Source organism: Mytilus trossulus, chromosome 10 (genome assembly GCF_036588685.1).
Source record: "Mytilus trossulus isolate FHL-02 chromosome 10, PNRI_Mtr1.1.1.hap1, whole genome shotgun sequence".
Lineage (NCBI taxonomy): Eukaryota > Metazoa > Mollusca > Bivalvia > Mytilida > Mytilidae > Mytilus > Mytilus trossulus.
In genome coordinates, this window is record NC_086382.1 from 56,107,361 (window position 1) to 56,131,378 (window position 24,018).

The 24,018-nt window shown below is 30.0% G+C and overlaps 1 protein-coding gene across 1 annotated transcript in view; it reads left to right on the forward strand.

Moving 5' to 3' along the window:
- LOC134688210 (anoctamin-4-like) overlaps positions 1-24,018 on the forward strand; it is a 54,040-nt gene that overhangs the window by 9,876 nt on the left and 20,146 nt on the right. Inside the window, exons 6-11 of the mRNA XM_063548688.1 lie at positions 714-752; positions 11,062-11,127; positions 18,367-18,531; positions 19,281-19,379; positions 21,128-21,270; positions 22,678-22,710. Of these exons, the coding sequence (XP_063404758.1) occupies positions 714-752; positions 11,062-11,127; positions 18,367-18,531; positions 19,281-19,379; positions 21,128-21,270; positions 22,678-22,710 (545 nt within the window). The remainder of the gene's footprint in view (positions 1-713; positions 753-11,061; positions 11,128-18,366; positions 18,532-19,280; positions 19,380-21,127; positions 21,271-22,677; positions 22,711-24,018) is intronic.

Sequence of the window (24,018 nt, forward strand, 5' to 3'; positions counted from 1 at the left end):
TATAAGCATACATATCTGTATGGATTTATATCATTTTCTGCAATATAGATCTACAAGTGTAGATGCATTTGTATTGTTATGTAATAGTTTTCAATGATGTGGTATGATTGCCAATGAGGCAACTATCCGACAGTCCAAATGATGTTCTTTTACTAACTACATTTTTGTAATTGAAAGAATATCAAAGTTTACAATATATACCCCATTATAACTATAAAAAAAAATATATCAAAACAACACAACATTTAAATGATATATTACACCACTTTATGTGACATATTTACACCTTACTTTATTTTGGTTATTTTAACATGTTTTATTACATTATTAAATTAACATGATTAATGTTTAATCAAACAACTTGTGTATTGTTCAGCTCTGTAGTTTTCATTAAAATGGGAAATAAAAAATACATGTGAAATGATTGATCAGGTGCTAAAATAATTTTGGCCTAAAGGTCCACAAGCCGATTTGATTATGTATTAAAAATGTTCTTCACTTGTATACGATCTTAAAGGGAATATTTTGCCACCAGATAAAAGTGAAAGTAACTTTCAAAGACCCCCCCCGCCTATATATTGCACTTTTCCTCGCTTTTTAAAAAAAAAACATGTATAAAAATGACACAATAGAAATTATATCAAGCACTATATAATGAAGTATGTATAAACAGAAAAATTCTTATGACATTTATTTTAAAACATGCTATTCAGAAAAGACCACTCGATCTAGGACCAGTTAATGAGGAAGAGGTCAGTAGGTCGCTGCATTAAATATTGTTATACTGCATAGCTTCATCAAATAATATCACTTCATTTCAATATGTTGATCACAAAATGTAATATAATATGAAGAGGGTGAAATGAGTTAATATATAATAATTGTATAAAATCCTTACAAGTGCTTTCTGTATTTATATTGTCTTATATTATGCTTTGCCTTAATGCAATTGCATGATTGTGATCCAGATATCTCTGCGTAATTTGTGTATTCATGCCTGACCATTGATAATTTTTTTTATAGTAAAATGTTGTAAAGATCTTTTCTTCTACAAGTGTATTTACATCTTGGTTTATATATTTATGGATTTCAAAACGAGACTGTCCTATATATATAGCTACAGAAGAAAGAGATTGATGGGTTTTTATACAAATCAATATCAAATTATATTACTGATCATTGCAACTCAGCTGGTTAGTTTACTGGGTTCAGTGAATTGAAGATGTTTAAGATTTTCAGTTTTAAAGGAATGAGGCTTTTGTGAAATAATCATTTAATACATGTAGGTCAATGGACAAAAAGTCACAGGACATAAAGTTACAAATTTGATAGGACGAAAAGTCACAGGACAAAAAGTCACAATTATTTTTTTGACAATTGTTTGAATATATAAGAGAAAGATCTTGAAATATTTTCTTTTTATTACATCTATTTATTTTTCAGTGTAGGACATTGTTCATAAGCTTTGTTAAATGAAAAGTTATAAAATTCTAATCATGCAAAGGGGACATTTTTTGGCACCATGAAGCCATTTAAGTACAAAGTCACTTTGACATTTTGTTTTCAGAACAATTATTTGTTCATCATTGATATTTATTGAATAAATTTTAATTACAAAGTTGCTTTATATATAAGAGTTCAAGAAAAAAACAAAAACTTTGTTTTTAAAACTATTTTTTCTTGTTTAAAGAAAAATACTCTAAAAACTGAATTGTGACTTTTTGTCCTGTGACTTTTTGTCCGTGACTTTTTGTCTGTGACTTTTTGTCCTGTGACTTTCTGTCCTACATTCAAAACGGTAAACGGACAGAAAGTCACAGGACAAAAAGTCACAGGACATAAAGTTACAAATTTGATAGGACGAAAAGTCACAGGACAAAAAGTCACAATTATTTTTTTGACAATTGTTTGAATATATAAGAGAAAGATCTTGAAATATTTTCTTTTTATTACATCTATTTATTTTTCAGTGTAGGACATTGTTCATAAGCTTTGTTAAATGAAAAGTTATCAAATTCTAATCATGCAAAGGGGACATTTTTTGGCACCATGAAGCCATTTAAGTACAAAGTCACTTTGACATTTTGTTTTCAGAACAATTATTTGTTCATCATTGATATTTATTGAATAAATTTTAATTACAAAGTTGCTTTATATATAAGAGTTCAAGAAAAAAACAAAAACTTTGTTTTTAAAACTATTTTTTCTTGTTTAAAGAAAAATACTCTAAAAACTGAATTGTGACTTTTTGTCCTGTGACTTTTTGTCCGTGACTTTTTGTCTGTGACTTTTTGTCCTGTGACTTTCTGTCCTACATTCGAGAAAACAGCCTACATTGAAACAATTTGCCAAAAAAATATTTGACAGATGTGAAATTCTAGCAACCACTGAACTATAGGCTGTTTACTTTGGACAGGCACATACAGGGGTGGGGTTAAACATGTTTGTGATTGCTAAACCCTCCCTTTACCTTGGACAGAAGTGTTACTAAATCTTCAAAATACAATTACTGCTCCACTCCCAGTAGTACTATGATCACACTTTCGTAGTAATAGTAAAGTAGATTTGAGTTTTTATTTTTCCTTCATAGATAATATGTGACCCGAATTTTAAATGACAGAAAAAAACAGGAGGTATTATTCGATTAAATTGATACTATGTTCTCTTTGCATGGAAATTCTCTCTCCTGTTTTTCAGTGAATGAAAGAAAGAATTTCAAAAGAAAATTCTGATATTTCTTTTTTGTCTTATTGGCTTGTATGAATAAACAGAGTTTCTGTTACACTATATTTATCTTTATGGAAATTTTTTTCTGGATACTCTGACAGAAAAAAATCAATAGCGTAATGTCAGTAACACTAAAATGCTTTAAATGGTAGAAATTATTGGCTTCCAATATCCATATTAAAGGGAAAATTCACGATTTTTCACTTATGGTTTAAATATGTTCATTATGACATAATATATATATTCACAAAGTTTTATTGCTATATGTGCAGTAATAAAGGAGAAATTCAATATTTAATGAAAAAATATTAACTACTTCCTGTAGGTCGTGACGTTTTCTCCTGGTTTTTGCATGCCGGGATTTAAAACACAATCATTAAAAGTCTTAAGTTTTTAATCATATTTTAACGTAATCGTAAGCGCGCCGATGACTTACGCTTTATCTAAATAACCATCCGATAATAAGAAGATAAAACGCACAGACGTTCAATTGTACATATTCATGAGATAAATTTTCTATGTTAAACGTATATATTCGAATTATTTTTGTAGACAACACAAAAAGTTATAAATTTATTTTTAATTAATTTATTTTCGGACTGATAAGGTGAACAAAGTAAAGTACAATAATCTGTAAAGACAATATGTTGGTGTACTCTTATTGACCTTTTACTATCTCTGCTATGACTTGGTTGATACGATGTGTGTATTCACGGTTCTGTGGCAATACTCGTAGATGGCTTGTTGAAAGGTAAATTGTTATTTGCACTTCGGTATTTAACCACGCCTCTCGGGCACATCTTGCCAGGTGTGACTGTCTATTCGGATCAGTGAATTATAAGACAAGGGAGCATTCAATATACATATTTAAAATATATATTCAAGTTGGTGACAAATAAAAATTGATCGCCGTGGAATAATTTAATTATGTTTGGTGCTATTATTTATTTTAATTCAAATAAGTTAATTTACTAAGAAATACACAATTTTCGGTTAAAGACGGGAAACTAAAATCAAATGTCCGATTGAAATGATTTACACCTTTTGTCCTTGATTGATGTCTAATAAAAAGGAGAACTTAAGAAATTATAAATAGCTTTACCAAAGTATTTTTATTTTTTTTTATTAGGCAAATAAATGAATGAGAACACTTAGATTTAGACTTTTTAAAAGCCACGTATAAATTAATAACTGGAACTCACTGAAGATAACTCTACCGAAGCGGAATATAATATGAACGAATAAAGAAAAAATATTTTTCTACTTGAGAAGTTTTTAAAAATTGACAGCAAATTTAAGGTCTTCTTGGAATGGAATCGAAAAATTACGAATAGATATTCTTTATCAAGTGTGAAAAACGTCAACCAAATTTAATCACAATCGGGGACGTCCTTATTAAAATAGTCTTTGTCTCACAACGAATAATACTTAATAACTATTTGACCAAAGATGTTTAAAAACAAAAGACAACGAATTTAATGTCATCTTTCCCTATTTTTGAATGTAATTATAAGTCTGTTCAACTGGCAAGAATAGCCCTAAAGCGGACAAATATCTGAAAAGCAGTTTATTCTTTAAATTTGCTGTCATTGAATATCAAGAAAGAAAATAAATCCCGAAAATGATTTGAAACTTTAATACTCAATAGCTTTCCTAGAAAATATTCACATCCCTCGGGGATTATTAGTGTACGTCCAGTTGCATATGTCGGAACAATTGTGGTGATGACGAATTTCTTTCTTTATTCGAGAACAATCTAATTGATATATAAATCTGTGATTTTACTATGTTCATATCTTCGATGAACCAAAGCAAGTTATAGATCGACCTGTATTTAAATCAAATTGGTCCTCTTCTTCTTCTTCTTCTTCTTTTGGTATACAATAGTCTATCGAATTGGATGATTACATACTATTAGTATACGCAAGGATTTGTATAGTTAGTATACGTGGACTAGTCTATTTACAAAACTTTTACCCCAATTTGCACAAAATGTATGTTTCTTTCTTATGTTCAATGTATACATGTATATATTTTAAATTGCGCTGTAGTTCCGTAACTTTCTATCCGGGCGTATAAATGATACGTCGACAAGTGCGCACATTTTTTTAATCAACATTTCTGGAATGATCCAACGAATGTAGGACAGAAAGTCACAGGACAAAAAGTCACAGACAAAAAGTCACGGACAAAAAGTCACAGGACAAAAAGTCACAATTCAGTTTTTAGAGTATTTTTCTTTAAACAAGAAAAAATAGTTTTAAAAACAAAGTTTTTGTTTTCTTCTTGAACTCTTATATATAAAGCAACTTTGTAATTAAAATTTATTCAATAAATATCAATGATGAACAAATAATTGTTCTGAAAACAAAATGTCAAAGTGACTTTGTACTTAAATGGCTTCATGGTGCCAAGAAATGTCCCCTTTGCATGATTAAAATTTGATAACTTTTCATTTAACAAAGCTTATGAACAATGTCCTACACTGAAAAATAAATAGATGTAATAAAAAGAAAATATTTCAAGATCTTTCTCTTATATATTCAAACAATTGTCAAAAAAATAATTGTGACTTTTTGTCCTGTGACTTTTCGTCCTATCAAATTTGTAACTTTATGTCCTGTGACTTTTTGTCCTGTGACTTTCTGTCCGTTTACCGATCCAACTATGTCCTTTACTATTGACAACGAGTAAATATTACATTTTCCCAGAGGCATATAATACAATTATAAACAAGCGTATGAGTTAAGTAATGACTAGTATATTATATCACTTTCGGACACGGAAGACAGAGATGTATATTATACATGCACCTGATAGTTCAGTTATAAGTTATCGGCCGTGTACACTGATCAATACCTACAGAAGTGAAACGATGCATGAACTTGCAAGCCCGACAGGAAATCGCTTGAATACCTGGACGTGTCACCTTTCACCCCTCACAATACCTTTGGGAGTAATACCTTAAGCCATGCGGGTGATCAGTGGAGCGAAGATCCTAATTTATTTGAATAAAGTATATTACTTTAAAGAATTATGAACGAATTAGATTTTCGAAAACAATTTTCACGGAACACTTATTTATGATTTGAACTTTGACTTTTTAACCGATTCCAATATTAACAGTTTAAAAATAACAGACTATATGGTTATTAAAAAAATAAGAACATTGTCCGTATCAAGTAAGTTAGTCAGATAAAACAACCGTACGATTGACAAGATATCGACACGTAATTAAGACTACATCGGTTACTGTAGTTTTGTTTCTTTGTGGTTTATAGACATATCGGATTTTTATTTGGACAAGATAACAAAATGGCGGAAGGCCAAGAACTGATACTCAAAATTTAAAATCGATGGTGATCTCTTATCTAGCGGAATAAAACTTTAATATTTATAAATTTGAGCATTTTTATACAGAATGGACATAATATCAATTTTTGATTTTTTTGCGAAGTTTCCCTTTAAAATAAAGCTTTACTAATTTGTGTTCTGGGATTTTTATTGTAATGGCTGGGTTATATGTATGTAAATACTTTATCGACTGTATCCAGAATAAAGCACAGAGATGTTTACATGTGCCCATTAGGAAACACTTGATTGCTTATACATGTAAATTTACACTAAAAGTTATATATGAATTTTAATTCAGTATTCTTGGTTCATTCAACACCAAATAAAGTGATGTTAGTGAGAGATAATATTTTTCTTTTGTGCATTTTTTATGGTTTAAAATGAGAGTATCTTCTTTGTTATTCAAGGTCGTTTGATTGATCTGAAACACCCTTCGTTTTATTGCATTATATATACTGTCAGTTCTTTTTCACATTCATTACCACTTTTGCATGTCAGAGAATTTGTTCTTGAAATCTGAATGCATAACTGATAAATATCATCAGGTTTTGATGAAAATTATGTTATTGAAACAACAAATAGTACTTTTAGTGTCAGATAGCAGGGATACATAAACAGAGTTAGAAATGGTCAAAATGATAAAAGCACAAATATAAGAAGACAGTATGCATGCAGTGGACAATTATTCCTCTGCTTCAAATGGTGTTCATACCTCTCTTTTGAATTTATTTTTAAAATGAAAAATGATGGGGTATTGTTTTCACTTCTATCTGAGAAGTTGAATTTATAGTGACAATGGATGTTTTGGTCAGTAAATTTTGGTATTTAATTTTATTTGAAAGTAAATATGGTTTTTAAAAAAAATGAATTGTTGTTCATAATTCTTTTTAACAAATAATCTGTACATTATGTACATAGTCAACAGTTCCATTCATTCCTTACTTATTAATTACAAAGTTATTGCAATTGTGATAATTTTTTCTGAGATTTTTAATTTCCTTTCCTTCAAGTCCAGTATAAGACCGTGATAGATTTTTGTCACCAATTAGCTGTAGCATATAGAGAGAAAAAAATCCATGTAGTAATTGACAGTGAGTTTTATTACTACCCATACATTACTGTATATCTGTCAACATTGATTGTATATTTACTATGAATAATACACATTTACTGTCAAGCCATCTCACTGTTACTTGTAAAATATCACAAACCTTTACTAACATTATTACCTAACCTACCATGCATCTAATATTCTACATCATAATTCATTTTTAAAGATTTTTGAATATTTACAGTGCATCTTATATTTTTATCATAATTCATTCATGTTAAGATTTTTTAAGATGTGCATTGCATCTTATATTCTTCATCAATATTCGTTTATTTAAAGATATTTAAAGATTTACAAATTGAATGTATCCTATAGCTATGCTCAGGAAAAGATTTAAATTTATATATGTTTATATTAGAGGTAATCCGTTTTGATAAAAAGGAAATCAATTTTGATTTTTCACATCTTGTGTGCTACATAAACACCTTCTACTTTGACATGTGAAATGAACTGAAAACTGACCTTTTTGATACATATTTTGACAAGAATTTTACCTGAATGATGCAGGTAAATTATATATTTTTTTATCAGATATTTTTTTCTTCTTCATTTGTTGAAGTTCAATCTTGTAACTATATATTTTTATAATTGAAAATAACCCAGAAAACAATAAGTTTTAGTTGTAATTAAAATTGTCCTTGAATGACAACATAAAAGTAATATTAAGATATACACCCTTTCCTGATTTGAATTGAATAATGTACATATACCGGTATGTGTATGTGTAGGTGTTAGGTTTAAATCATTCATTTCAGAGACATATATATATTTCATGTTTACTTTGTTGATTTAGACTTTTGATCTCTTTTAACCCTATGGTTATTTTGATTGCATAAAATATTGACCTTAATAATGCTAATTATATTTCGATAATAGCCTTAAAATTTCAATAAATACTGCACTTTTTATGTGGACATCTCCAATAAAAAATGTCTGCTGTGAAATATTATAAACCAAAGGTAGGCCAGCAGCTTTATTTTGAAATGTAACAAAAGCATTTGGTTGCTTTTTTTAACCCTTTGTTCATGTTGTTACAGGGTTCAATTTCTTTAAATCTGAATTTGATTGATGAGTTAGTATATTCAATAACCTTTTCTTTCATATTTTGTTTTAAAAGTAAAAATTTGATTAATGTCTTAATTATATAAACAAATGAGGGTTCAATTATACCAGATTTAAAAAAAGAAGAAACATTCCTATGGACTTGGAAAATAGTCTATTTGATTTTTTTATTAAAATAAAGAACAAGTAATAGAATATGTATCTACAAAATGCCTGCATCAAACACTAAAGATAAAATAAAGATATGCGATTAAATTGACAAAGAGAAAACAATCTACCAAAAGTCAAGGATATAAGCAACAAGGATGTCACTGTTTATAAAAAGATAAAGCTATATGCATTTAATAATAGAATAAGAGCACTGGGATGAACTTATTTTGATTAAAAAAAACTAATCTCAAAGAAATGTAGGCATCAGTTAAAAATCAATCAGACTTCATTTATAGTTATCAGCAGAAAAGATTTATCCTGACAGAATAACTGAATCCTCAAATATTCTTGTGAGTTTTTTATTCTTTCTGGTCTATTAATTAATGAAGTCTGGAAGTTAATCAATCAAATTTTCAACCCTTTTTTCTATTAGAAGAAATTTTTAAGTTCCCAATGAATAAACTACACAGAGAACTATAGCTATTTATTTAATGGGATAATAAAACTGACAAAAGTCTTAATGTATTGACCAATAGGAGATGAATCGGTGGAAAGTTTCATTGTTTCCCATTAGATGAATTTAAAAGTATCCTATCTTATGCATTAATAGAAATAGAAAAAAAACATACAAGCAACACATTTGTAATAGAATGTTGCAATATGCTAGACATCTATTTGTGTCCACACTAATTTTGCTTTGCTTTACTGTCAGCAGAGTTTGGCAACAAACGAACCAACTCATTATGGAGCAGTTGATGACAAAGTGATACTGTTAGCTGAAGACTCGACGGTATACATTGCATGTAAAACACAACCCAGCTTTTCTACAACATCATTTAGACTAATATCACTTACGTTTCATCTCTACAAATATCTTCTTTTTTTCAATTGGGGACTAGTTTATTTTCTTTTCATTTTTTTCTTTAAATATACCTAATAGATCGATTTAAAATACCACTAAACTTTTTCAGTCTCACAAAAAGTTTTCCAGTACTTGTTTCACATGTCTTTATCAGAAAACACTTTTTTTGTTTTACTCACGTTTTATATTGTTGGTGATTCTGTAGTAAATCATAACATTTACAGGTGAAATCCTTATAGGATTTTTTTCTTAAAATTAGCTAGATTAATGGGTGCTTTATACAAATAATTGCTACTCTGAGTATTACATTATAAATAGTATAAATTTAGGTTTTTGAAATGTACATGTATATTGCATGGGGAAAACGCTTATCTTAAATAATTTGAGCATAAATATGGAGAAAAGATAGATAATCCATTTGCGTACATATTAATACATGCTATATGTATGATATATGAATATATTATCTGATATAAAAGTCTCTGAATCTTATATAGTTATATATTGATTTAGCATAGTATTTATTAATACATGAAATGACAAGCTGCATTCATCAGAAGATGTTTTTTTTAAAAGCAGACATTATGTTGTAAAAGCTTCTGTACATTATAAATACATTGCTTACACCTGTACCACATATAGCTTTTCATGCTGTTCAGGTTGAGTTTGGCCATGCAGCATACAGCAGCAGCCAGCACTACACATATTTCAAGAAATCTGCATGGAATTATGTTAAAATGAAATTTAGGATTTCTCCTTTCAAGAGTGAATCTTATGATATCAGTTTCTCAACTGATGTAACCCTTTTGTCCCCCAAAATTGCTTCTCTGGTTAGTCTAGTAGTGTTTAAAAGTTAGAACCCAATGCATGCAATAGTAAATTTCAAGTGGTAGTTTTAAAGTGTTGAAAATGAAAACATGTACATGAATGTTAAATTTTTTGAGTGATATTGTTTTGACTGAAATCATTACTTGAAGGTTTGGGTGTTGGTTCATTGTTCTTGTGGGGAAACTTTCAATTGTTGATTTATTATTCTTAGAGGAGACTTTCTGTGCAGAAACCCAAATTTTGATTCATTGTTCTGAGCGGAGACTTTCGAGTGTTGATTCATTGTTCTGTGCAGAAACCTGAGTTCTGATTCATTGTTCTGAGTTGAAACTTTTGAGTGTTGAGTAATTGTTAAGATTGGGAATTGTGTCAGTGTTAATGCAAATCTTTTGAGAGATGATTGTACTTATTGCAGGTTCTGATTGGACACACAATTGAGTTGAATTGACATGCAACTTATGTTTGAAATTCTTGATAAATAAAAAAGATCTTATAAAAAATATAAGATTTGACAAAAGTAATTCAAATGTTATGATCAAATGTTTTTCATTTGGATACTATATTTCACAATATGATGGATGGTCTGGTAAGAAAATTTCATATCATTGTTTAAACAAATGCATTCAGGGGAGCTAACCCATATGAGAGTAATAATCTCATTCAATGTGTGAAGGACCTGGAAATTGATGATTTTTGCAACTTTGACCCTTTTAAATACTGATTTTTTTTTTATCCACATTGTTGAAAGACATATTAGTATGATATACAATCATTGCTTGGTTAGATAGCATTGATTTCTGTCACCTAATAAAGGTTGGACTCCATTTGATAAAACAATCTTTAATCATTTTAATTTTTCAGGTTTGAATGTTAACAAGCATGTCTATTTAAAGGCTATTTTTCTTTTCAGTTGAATTTTTAATTTTCTTTCATTTGATTAAAATTTTCTTCTTTACTATGTTGACAGAAATTGAATGTAACTGAAGATGATAATGAAGATTCCTCACTTATACAATCTAAAAGTCCAAAGAAGGTGAAATTGAAAGTAGCATGCACAAAGTGAAAGTAGAAAGCTTGCAATTAAATGTTGTATGTTCTGGTTGGTCGTTAATATAATCATACTAACATATTTACTCAAAATGGTGTAAAAAATTCTGATTAAAAGAAAAAATTTGGCCAACAGTTTCAACTCATGCTTTTGATATTTTCTCTTTTTCTTCTTCTTTTAATGTGTTATATTTTATTTAACAAGTTATATTTACAAGACATGTACATGTCTTTGTAAAAATGACAGAGGAACCTTTAAATAAGATTAATAGTTGTTTCATCTACTAAGTAAAACTTTTTTTTGTAAACCATTTATATTTTCCTGTTTATAGAAAGTATTCTATGTGTATTTAGAAAAATTAGAGTTCCTAAATGCACCTTTTTAAGATTTTTGCTCCCCATACCTTGATTCCTGTTTTCCTGTTTACCATATATTTTCCATAGTCCTGCTACATTTACAAGTACAGTTGTCATCTGCTGTTTACATTTATGATGATGGTGATGATGAAGTCAAAAAATAATATTTTGCTTAAAGTTACCAAACAAATTTGAAGAAGAATCAAGTCCATATTGTGACCTATAGATGTTAACTTCTTCAATTGGGCTTTGGTTTAGTGTTCAATGTCTCATTGGCAATTATACTACATCTACTTATTTTCATACATGTATTATTTTATATCCATATGACAAACTTTTCATAAAAAAAGCTTTTCATGCGTTGTTGTCAAGAACAATAAGCATCATCACCTTCATCAACCATATACCAGTACCTTAAAGCCCCTCACATTTTCTTAAATAAACATATATATAAACAGAACTTAGTATCCCATAATATTATTATTTAGGTGTCTTATTTAAAATGTGCATATATGACCATTGAAGTTACTGTTGATGTTTTTGAAATGACCATGTTATTTTATTGAATGGTCTTTGTTGCGGGTGGTAAATAAGTGGTATGCATCTAACCTAGATATGTCATGACAATTGCTGTTGCTTATATCATAAAGGTTGCTTTGCTCAAGGGTTGCTGTATATGCCATTATACCTTTTGTAATGTACATCAAACTAACTCGCATTAAAATGCTTTTTATCGTTTTCATGACATTTAAATTTTATTTCAGATTCATTTCTGTTTGTAGATGAAACATTTTTTATTTGAAAAAAAAACCCCAACATTTTCAGTGATTTTGAAGAAATTTTAAAAACATTCAGAGAATAGTATATTTTTCAAGATTGAAATTTTGTAATTTTGCCATTTTTTGTTGTGAAGAGTATTTTAGCAATAACCAGCTCTTTTGGAGTAATTAAGTAATAGTCAGTGGTAGATCTAGAACTTTTACTAAGGGGGGAGGGGCGCTGACTGACCTAAGGGGGGCCGCTCCAGTCATGCTTCAATGATTCCCTATATAATCAACCAAATTTTTCCCACGAAAGGGGGGGCCTGGGCCCCAAGGACCTCCCTGGATCCGCCTATGATAGTTTGGAGCTAGTTTATACATTTGTGTACGGACATTTTGTTAAGTTTTATAGAAGAAATTATTGTTTTCTACCCAAAAGACACCAATTGAGCAATACAGGAATAGAATAAACATCTAGGGGTTACAGTTAAATTTGTTGTTGGTAAGCTGTCTTATTGAAATTTCATCAAATTCATGTTCACATGTGATATAATGCAAACAAACTATGCTAAAAAGCAAGTTTTAATGATGGATGTTTGTTACTATATATGTCTAAAAAGTGATTATTTATACTTAAAGAAATGTGTAAGGAAACAGTAATTTCCTGTATACACACAAACAACTATACTTATATAAACACAGTTTAATAATGAGCACATATATACCATTTACCAAGGTAGGACTATTTGTACACTTTCATTTTGCTCATAGAGAATGAAAACTGTCTGAATTTAATGTTATATCTGGACTCACTTTTCTATGAATCTAAAAATGAAGATTTAAAATTAAAGAAGGTTACTTTGGCTAAATCAGGAATAGAGGATTTAAAAATGTATTTACTGCCTCTTTTGGTTCTGGGTTTAAAAATTGAATTCATTACCATTTTTAGCAATTTTATCAAAACATTTGGTTTGTGAAAGAGAAAGTATTAGTGTTGGCCAAAAGTAAAGGCTAATAGGATTATTTACCATTTACAAAGTAATATTTTATTATTTTCCTTTGTAAACTTAGATACTATTATAGTGGCTGTTCTAAAATGATAGAATAGAGAATAGAAATGTCAAAGAGACAACAACCTCAGGCCACCATAGTGCAAAAAACAGCCCAAGGTTACTATTTTTACTTGTGGTTTAGTTTTCAGGTTACCATATCAGATTACTTTTTTTCATAAAATTGAATTCCTCAAAGAATTTCATCAAATAAGCTCAGAGGTAGTCAAATGCACCTTGATTATCCATTCTTTGAAATGCAGTTCCATATTTTTGTTTTATCCTACCCCCTGAATCTATGTACTTACAAAGCATTAATTTTTAGCTCTGATACAGATGGCCTAGTTTGCTATAGTTGTTTAATGTTGCTCAATTCTTGTTAGATTAATTTTGTATTTACAAACCAAGATATGAAAACCGAGGAACAAACTCTAATTGACTTCTTTCATAAAATGAAAATTGAATAAAAAAGACCATAAATCAGTCATGCTACTGGAAACCCAGTTAACCTTTAATAAATGCTAGTCTATTAGGAGAGAAAAAGGGGGAAAAGGGTCATCTTTCATCTTAAGTCCATTAGTATTTAGTTTACTATTGTTTCTAACCACAGTACATGTATAACCATGATTTAACATGTATATAAATAACCCTTAAATCATATCCTCTGTTATGTATCATTTGTTCAACATCCTTTTCCCAAAATGGATGAATTTTTACAATTTTACGAAAAAAATGACTGTCACAATGAAAAGGTTGGTGATTTCAATGGAAATAAATTAATGTTGTTTAAAAAAAAATCAAATAGAAGAGATAAAGCTTTAAGATTCTTTAAGTAAATGGTAATATAGTTACTATGTTTCCTCTGTACTTTTACATGTAAAAAAAAATGGATGGAATTAATTTATAAAATGTCTCGAAAGATCCTATGTAAAACTAGGATCAGTGATTGTAATTATCATTGCTAAACTGTTAGTGAATTTCTCAACTGTATAGAAGCTTGAAAAGAAACAAACCATTGCATGTTTTTTTCTACAAGTGGCTAATAATTCTGAGTAAGATTAATATGTTCACAGTTAATGCTGTAATAGCAAACCTATGGGAGTCCTAAAAAGACTGCAGTTAGTCATTATTTAAATCACATACTATAACCCTCTTGACGAGAATCATACATTTGAAGTTTTCCAAATTAGACATTAATAATTGAAAAGTAGCAAAGTTTTCCTGGTAGGTACTGAAAATATGAGAATGTCAAAACACCAATGAATTTTCTAATTCAAAATGAGCATGCTGAATATGTCAGGAACATCAATCTACCAATCAATCTATCAACACAGTAAGATTTGGGGAGGGGTGTAGGAGGCTCTGGGCCCTCCTTTTGTAGGAAAAATTGGTTGATTAGGAAATCACTGAAGCATGACTGGAGTTCAGGGGTCATTCTAAGGCATCAATGGACTCCCTAAATGTCTAAGACAGGGACAAGATAAATTTAAAATTGTTCATCTATATAAGAATATTTGAAATTCCCCAAGAGAGCACATATGTAACAGTTTATGATCTCAGCAACAGAATAATCCTAAATAAGTTTCAATAATACAAATGATTTTTTTTTATATATTGAACAATTAGAAAAAATGGTGTCAACATCTGCATATAGCAAGTGGTCCCACCATGGAATTGTGAAAAAAAAACTACTTCAAATGGTAGAAACTTTTTAAAAGAATTTCTAAGTGTGACATCCCTTTTAAACAAAAGTTGGTTACTGAGGAAATAATTCAAAGTAAGTTATAAGTTCTGCTCTTAAGTCATTCTGAAGTAATTATGTCCTAACATGGAGAACACCCTTTTAATCTCCTTAACTTCTGAAACTTGTCACAAAATATCAGCTAGTTTTCATTTCTAATTTCATTAGTAAATGTCACTGAAGGACAAGATACTTGACGTTTCATTGAATAAATGGACTGTGTTGAAAATTTAATGATTGAAGATTTTATCAAAATAAGAAAATACATGTTTCCAGAATTCATTTATTTAATGGAATATGATATGTGAAAGTGATTTTGAAAAAAAGAAGGATGCACAAGTTCTGTTATTTTGGAATACATCTGATACATGTACATGTGCTTTTGAGTTTAAATTAAAGAATTCTTCTTATAAAAAAGGATGAAAGTGCAAAATGATTCTTATTTTCTAGAAAAATTAGAACTAAAGGTAGGTTTGAGACTTATGAAAGACACTCATTCAAATAAAGTTTGATCATCATACCAATCTTTAAGATCTATAAAAATTAATCACACTTTCAATGATGATAAAGATACAGTTGACAGGAAATAGTTTTTCTGAACAATTATTTTTTCAGGAAGTATTACTACAGCTTTCAAGTTTTATACTTCCTTTAACTATTAGCTTGGTAACTGAATATAGATGTGATATGGTTGATGATAATGCTACTTGGATCCTGAATGTCACTTTTAATCAAATTCTATTTATGATAAGCTGATACTTTTTGGCATTTGTAGATCTTTGAAGCAAAATTTGAAAAGCAAGTTTATATTATGGATTATTGGTACTTTAGATTTGCTTACAAATAAAAAAAATAGAACTAAAATACTGACTATATTTATGTATAAAACACACCAACTTCTTATTTTGGATATAAAAACAGTGGCGGATCCAGAGGGGGGGTTCCGGGGGTGCGCACCCCCCCTTTATTTTTGCTGATCAATGCATTTGTATCGGGACATATGTTTTGCACCCCCCCCCCCCCCCCCCCCCCCCCTTTTGCCCTGGGTTAGCACCCCCCCTTTCGAAAATTCCTGCATCCACCCCTGAAAAACATGCATTCTTTACACACCTCAATATGATTATACTGTAGATTCCCAAGTACCAGTCTTTTAGATGAACCTGTATTCATTGTGTTTCAACATTACAACAGGTTAATCATTTTACATATTTCTGCACTTACATGCATCATGCATAACATAATTGTATTACAAGGTAGTTTTAATGCAAAAGTTTGCTCAGATATCAGTTCATTACAGAGTTCATACAAAGTTTATGTCATCTTGTACTCTTTCATTGTCACATTTTTCATTTTTGTGTGAACTGATATATATGTTTTCAGGATATCTGGTTTTGTTTTGACCTCAGTATATATGTAAATAAATGAATTCTATAATATCTAAATGAGAGCATGCTATATGTTATAATACTGTGTTATCTTTAGGTCAAGAGAGACACTTCTCATTAGAATCTTTGTAGAATATACCTAACTATTTGATGGACCTACAATCATAAAATTCTGGTATATAAGTTTATTGAAGCAGGCAGAGAGGCTTGTCCTACCTGCAGTGAGAAAGATGTCTGTATATATAAAAAGAAAATGCGGTATAATTGCCAGTGAGACAACTCTCCACAATAGACCAAATGACACAGAAATTAACAATTATAGGTCACAGTTAGCAGTGAGTGTACGGCCTTCAGGTGTAATACCACCATTGATTTTCCCCTATTATAGTCTTTGTTAAATTTGCACTTTTCAAAAAATTGTGCAGAATTTATTTTTTTATTCAAATAAAGAAATAGTTGGCATGAGTAAAGTTTTATCCTGTCCAGTTCTATAGAAAAAGTTTCACATAAAATTTCATTGCATATAAGAAAATAACCATCATTGGAAGTTAACCAATCAAATTTCTACCCTTATTTTATCTGTGTACAAGTTTTAGTCACCATGTAACCTCAAGATTACAAAATTTTCTATAGAAGTCTCAAATAGAAAATAATGGTGTTTTGCCATACCCAAGACATATGTTTATGACACAGAAATAGTTTTACTGCAATAAAATGTAGGATTAATTACCTACAACGGTCAAATTCAATGGAATATTTTTTTAGACCTACTTTCATATGCAACCGGATGTGACATACCATGATTTGGTGGTATTACACCTTCAACAATGAGCAAAACAATACCACATAGTCAGCTGTAAAAGGCCCTGAAATGACAAATGTAAAAAGATTCAAAAAAGAAAACTAACAGCCTAATGTATGTACACAAAATGAATGTAAAACAAATATGTCCCACAATAGATAGTTATTTATAATATGTCAAGCTCTAGTGTATGAATATGAGGGATACTTGACACTTTCCCACCATAAGAAGTTTGTAATAAGTCCACAAAAACATTGACACCCAGGGTGCTTGACCTACTATTAACATATCATCAACTATGGTTTTACGTTCTGTGTAATTATTGAAGGTAAAGTCACCTATATTTGTATGATGTATAATCATATGACTATACTAATGGACTAACAGCTACACATAAAGAAAAAGTCAGCATGCCATTAGATAAGCTTTATTCAAAGAAAAATTTCAATAACTGTAAAAAGAGTTAAAATCATCAAATCAATTGCATTGTAAAACTTTGCTGGCAAGTGATGCACATGTGCCTTTTGTTGCTTTGTTCCCCCCTCCCCATGTATTTATACCACCAATTAATTGTCTTCATGTTGTTGCTCTGTAATGAATATTCAAGTTTGCATTACTTCATCTACATGATATTGTTTGTGTCAGCCTAACTTAGTTATCTATTGTAATATGTAATTCAATGTACTGTGGATTCATGGTACATGTACCAATTTTCATAGATTTCATTGGAGTGTATGTACCACAAATTCAAATGCTCAATAAAGTATGATTATTTGTAAGCTTTTGCAAAACAAATAAATCTTAATACTTTTTTTCTTCAACCCATGAAAATTATCTACAATAATGTATAACTATGTCATTATGATATCATATTATGTCTGAGGTTAATTAACAGAGAAACAATACTTTTTCTATTAAATAATATATGATACAATGTTTAAAACCACTGCAGCAATTTCTCTGTAATGTTTTGTTTTTAGACATTTTTTCATATTTCATAGCAGTATTCAAGCTCCTAAGGGATATTTACTGAATTCAAGATTTTTGCTCCCTTGAAAGAGCATTAAAAATTTGAAATTAAAGTTGAAAGTAATATGAAAAACTTTATTCTTATGAGATTTTTTTTGCAGGTTATAAATGAGATAGCTACATTATACTTTCGGGACAAGAAGAGTAAAATAGATTATGTCCTCGCTTATGAAGATGAACAAGATGAAAAAAAGAAGGAAAGACGAGCAACATTCCAGGAAAACCTTCAGGAGGAAGGACTTATTCTGGAATTTGAAGAAAAAGAGGTGATTGTCACACTTACACATCCACACACATCCACACCCACTTACCATAAACTTCTTAAGGGCCTTGGTGACTGAGTGGTCAAAGTAGTTGAACTACTGTTTAACTAAAATTGGAAATGGAAATGGGGAATGTGTCAAAGAGACAACAACCTGACCATAGAGAAGACAACAGCAGAAGGTCACCAACAGGTCTTCAATGCAGGGAGAAACTCCCTCACCCAGAGAATTCCTTCACCTCAGACAGCTGGCCCCTAAACAAATATGTATACTAGTTCAGTGATAATGGACGTCATACTAAACTTTGAATCATCAACAAGAAACTAAAATTAAAAATCATACAAGACTAACAAAGCCCAGAGGCTCCTGACTTGGGACAGGCACAAAATTGCAGTGGGGGTTAAATATGTTTTTTTAGATCTTCCCTCCCCCTATAATTATAGCCAATGTAGAAAAAAACCCACTGTCAACACTGAGGTTGTAAGTTTGAATTTCACACAGGGCAGTGTTGGTTTAAGATTTTCAATTATTCAAAAAGATTCATTTGAAAATGTATGTAGATGGTTTTACTCATTTGTGATGAATTCAAGATTTGAATGGTTGTGGATGATCAAAGTGGTCTGAATCCTGAAATAATATTCAGTGGATTGTTGTATTGTTTGTAAGTATAACACATGTCCTAATTTTCATATAACTTATGTGTTATGTCTTGGGATGTTTTAGCAGTAATAGAGTTCTGCTTATATTTACAGAATTCCATAAACAAGAAGACAAGTTTTGTGAAGGTCCATTGTCCATGGGAGCTTCTGGCTAAGTATGCTGAAATAACCAACATGAAGATGCCTTTATTGGTAATATATCTGATATAATCTTATATGTAAAATATTATATATCTTTCCAAAATATTATCTTATATGTAAAATATTATATATCTTTCCAAAATATTATCTTATATGTAAAATATATATATATCTTTCCAAAATATAAACTTATATGTAAAATATTATATATCTTTCCAAAATATAAACTTTTATGTCAAATATTATATATCTTTCCAAAATATAATCTTATATGAAAAATAGTACATATCTTATATATCTTTCCAAAAGTATATTCCCTTAGGTTGTTTTTTTTGGTAAATGTTTTCATTCAGTAAAACAAAAAAAAGACTCACAAAATATTTTATCATAAGATTCTTGTTGAAATTTGAATGTTCCATGCCTGTAGTTCTAACAGTAACATAAATTTTCATTTTGACAGGTTTGACATTTTTTAAATAAACAAAAGTTCATAAAACAATTTGAGTTAGATGTGTTATAAGATTTTGGTTCCAATAATCAGAAACATTCTAGTTTGTTTTTCCTCATGAATAGGATCCAGACATGGTAGGTCTTTTTCATCTGTTTAATTACGGTGAATGAGGATGAGTTAATTTCTTTATAATTAAAAATGCTCTCTCACAGTTTGAATTGATATTTTTCTGAAATAAAATAGCTTTTATCTAGCTTTGAAAGGGTGTCATAATGTTTTTTTGCCATCTAAAATGTCATCTATCATCTGTTATTGCTCCCAACAAACTGTATGTGTTTCAATTGCCTTGTCAAATCTACAGTTGATTAATTAGATACATTGACTTTAAATATAACATGTCTTCCAGAGCATTCAATCTACATTGTATTTGTGTTTCCATTTACATTTGTATGTATGGGTTGACATATTATTAGTAATTTAAAAATGAAGCTTTGTTATATTGGTCATATTCTTTAATTTCTCATTATTTTACAGTTACCAGGAATTGTAAGAGCTAAATGGTAGTCAAACTAAACTTTGAATGGTACCCAGTAGTCTTAAAACACATACAAAATTACACAGTCTGAAAGATGTCATGACTGAAATCCAACTCCTTTCTTTTCTATTTCATTACACATATCTACACATCCATGTCTGATACCCTTTTTATAATGTTTTGATCTTGCATGGAACTCATCTAGCTATTCAACTCTTCTTAACTGTCAGAAATATCATAAGAACCATAAGAATTCTGGTTCTACATCTCAAAACTCATCATGAGTCACATCACAATCTAAGTTTCATACTATTGTTAGGTACACACCACTTACATAGATATTAAGGCCATATAGTTCTGTATTCAAACTCTGCATGTGGCAAGTGTGTGTTTGTCTCAGATCATAAAAGAAAAGTTTACACAAGTCTTTCTGCTGAAAGGCGGTTCATGCTAAAAAAAAATATTTGTCGCCTCGATACAGCCAAAGTCGCTGAAAGTAAAACACCAACACAGAACATAGAAATCATGTTTAAAATTTTTTTATTCGCGTTGAAATTAAATCACATACTTCTTATAAAATGATTTGTGTGAACATCTGACCCACAATTTTTCATCATGTACCTATAATGAAATTAGAAAAACAAAAAAACTATGCTATCCCATATAAAAGGCAACACCAATGATGGAGAGAAATAACAAAAGGCTATGCATATATAAGAAAATAATTTATATTTTTCTGCTCTTCTTTACAGCACATTAGGAAATAGATTTACATATTCTTTGAATGACTTGGAAAGTGTTCCTCTTTTATAGGAGAATGATATGGATGAAGAATTAACAGGATTTGTGGAGCACTGTTTCTCCTATCTACCATCTCCATTTGAGCTGAGTAAAGACATTATACAGGATGAACCAAACTACTTCACAGCTCCTTTCAACAGAGATCGAGTTGACCAGTAAGTTTGTACTCAGTGATTTTATTTGTTACTTCAATATGCACATTTTCTTCACAACTTTGTCACATATTTGTTCTTAGCACTACACATCTTTAGACAAGTATCATACTCAAACAAGAAATAAAAAAACTCAGACTATTAATTTGATTAAGCATTTTTCTTACAAATTCATAAATGGAACCTATAGGCAAATTTATGTAGAGTAAAAATAAGTGAGAAAGCAGGTAATTTTTCCCCAATGTACTAATTGAAAGCTTGATTTTACCTCTTTACGTTGCTCTCAATTGACTTGGTACCAAGATGTCCCATGACAGCGTAAGTAACCTGTCAAAAAGATATAAACATTGAAGTCAAAAGTCAGTAATATGGAAATAGTCTATTGAAACTTTAGATTTAAGACGACTGAATTAGGCTACTTCTATGATATTACTGTCAAAGTTGTTGTAGACACTTTTAAATTCTCTTACACATGTTGATTTTTCTGTGTTTTATGCTCATACTTGAACACCACTCATGTTTATAAATATTTGTTTTAGTACTGATGTTTTCATACAATCATCTAACACTTTACCATTTCTATTTTTCCCTATTATTTACTGTATTGTTCATCCTGATTGGACAGAGGGCTGTAAGCTTTTTTGCTTTTTCTATGTAAAATTAGCATGCTATGCATTCAATAGAATATTTAGTCGAATTGCATTCTGTTAATTCTGAAATTTTGGCGAGGATTATATTAATGGGAATGATACTACTAAGGGTATCACAATAATGATAACTTGCTTTCTTTTTTCTTTTATCTAATACAAATCTCTGTATGCAGATTTTCCTGAAATTGTAATGAACAATCTCACCTTTTTGTCCATTTTTCAAAACTTCAAGTATTAAACACATGCAATAGTTTCAGAATTTACAGTATATGTTATGCATTGCAAGACGAAAGGATATTTAAAACTGTCAGATATGTTCAGACAAATGATCTAATTGTTTTATTAAAAAACGTTGTATCTGTAAACTCAATAAGAATGGATCTCTTTAACCCCACCCAATAAAAAAAGGATATACCTACCAAGATATATGCACTTGTTTATACCTGATTAATCATAAGAATGAATGCTAATGAAAGACCTAATCCTGTACAATACTGTTGCATTAGCATACAAATATTTGAATTAAAAGCAGAATTTTATATGCACTCCAATAAAAGCATGCTTCAATTTGTGATTAATTTAAAACTCACCTGGCCGAGTGTCCAGTGTAAACTTTTGTAATGACTTGTCATCAGTCAACTGCTTGTCCTCATTGTCCTTGTTAGATGCATATGACCAGTAAATATACAGAAAGAATTATCACCCCTACAAGATAAAAAAGGAATCTGTCATGAATTAAATTCTAGCTTCCATGTTCCAGAAATGGTGTTGGAAAATATGCATATAGATACAAGTGAGTGATCGAGGCTCTTTAAAGCCTTTAGTTTATAAATTGTTCTTTTTTTATGGTTAGCTTTCAGTATTCTGTACATTGGTCATAACATTGTTTTCATGGCAGAAGTACTAATTTGGTATACTTTTAACATATTTGGTATTATTTTCTATCTAAGTAGATATAGGAAGATGTGGTGTGAGTGCCAATGAGACAACTCTCCATCCAAATAACAATTTAAAAAATAAACCATTATAGGTTAAAGTACGGCCTTCAACACGGAGCCTTGGCTCACACCGAACAACAAGCTATAAAGGGCCCTCTGGATTTCTTATTATCTGGAAATTTGGAAGTCTTGTCCATTTGCCATGCTCTGTTGAATACTAAGTTTTTACTATGTATTCAATTATAAGAGTTTTCTGCAGACACAATAGTTATCAGTTAGACATTATATATTGATTTTGTCCAGATCTGGAAATCTTCCTGTGAAGACCAATCTCTTTTAAGATTTTTTTGGGGTCAAATTATTTACAAAATACAATTTGAACCACCCAACTACTTGGCATGTTTTACAGCTGATTGCATTGAGTGTGTAAGTAAAGGTAATATGTTTGGTAAGCTAGATATTTATTAGTTAAGGTATACTACCCTCCTTTTGAAGTAGCCTAGTCCTTCAGACAGATAGGCTAGTTATCTGTCTGACTTGTCTACTCTTAAAGGAGGGTGAGTTTTCCTAACCTTACAATGACTTCACGGTTCAGCTAGCAAGCAAGCTAACTAAAGATATTACCTTTACCTACACACTCAATGCAATCGGCTGTAAATTCATTAGCAAGAAAGGTACTCATATCACATCTTCTTATATCTCTGTAGATGTTTACTGATCTTTTTAATGAGTCATTGACAGATTCCTGAGTTTACTCTAAAATTATATTGATAAGCATTCCTTTCAGTAAATAATACTTCTGTGTTGTGATTTTGTAAAAGTTAGGTATTCATTTGGACCTCTTTCATTGTGATTTGCAAACCGAATTTGGCTTGTATAAACACAGTATTTTGGACTATTACAAAATTATTATTCCATATAGGAATAAACTACTAACTAATGCTTCTTACTAAAATAGTTAGTTCTACCATAACTTGAAGCTCTTTTTATTATAATGATTGTAAGTTATACAGAAATGTCCATCACTTGAGAGTTTCTAATAAATTTGTGGAAAGAGTCCCAAACTTTTGCATTAAAAGAAAGTAATGGAGATAAAAGAATAAAAAAAAAGGTTAAAAAGAAGTATACAGGGAGTGTCTTAATTGTCAACAGAGTTGCATGAA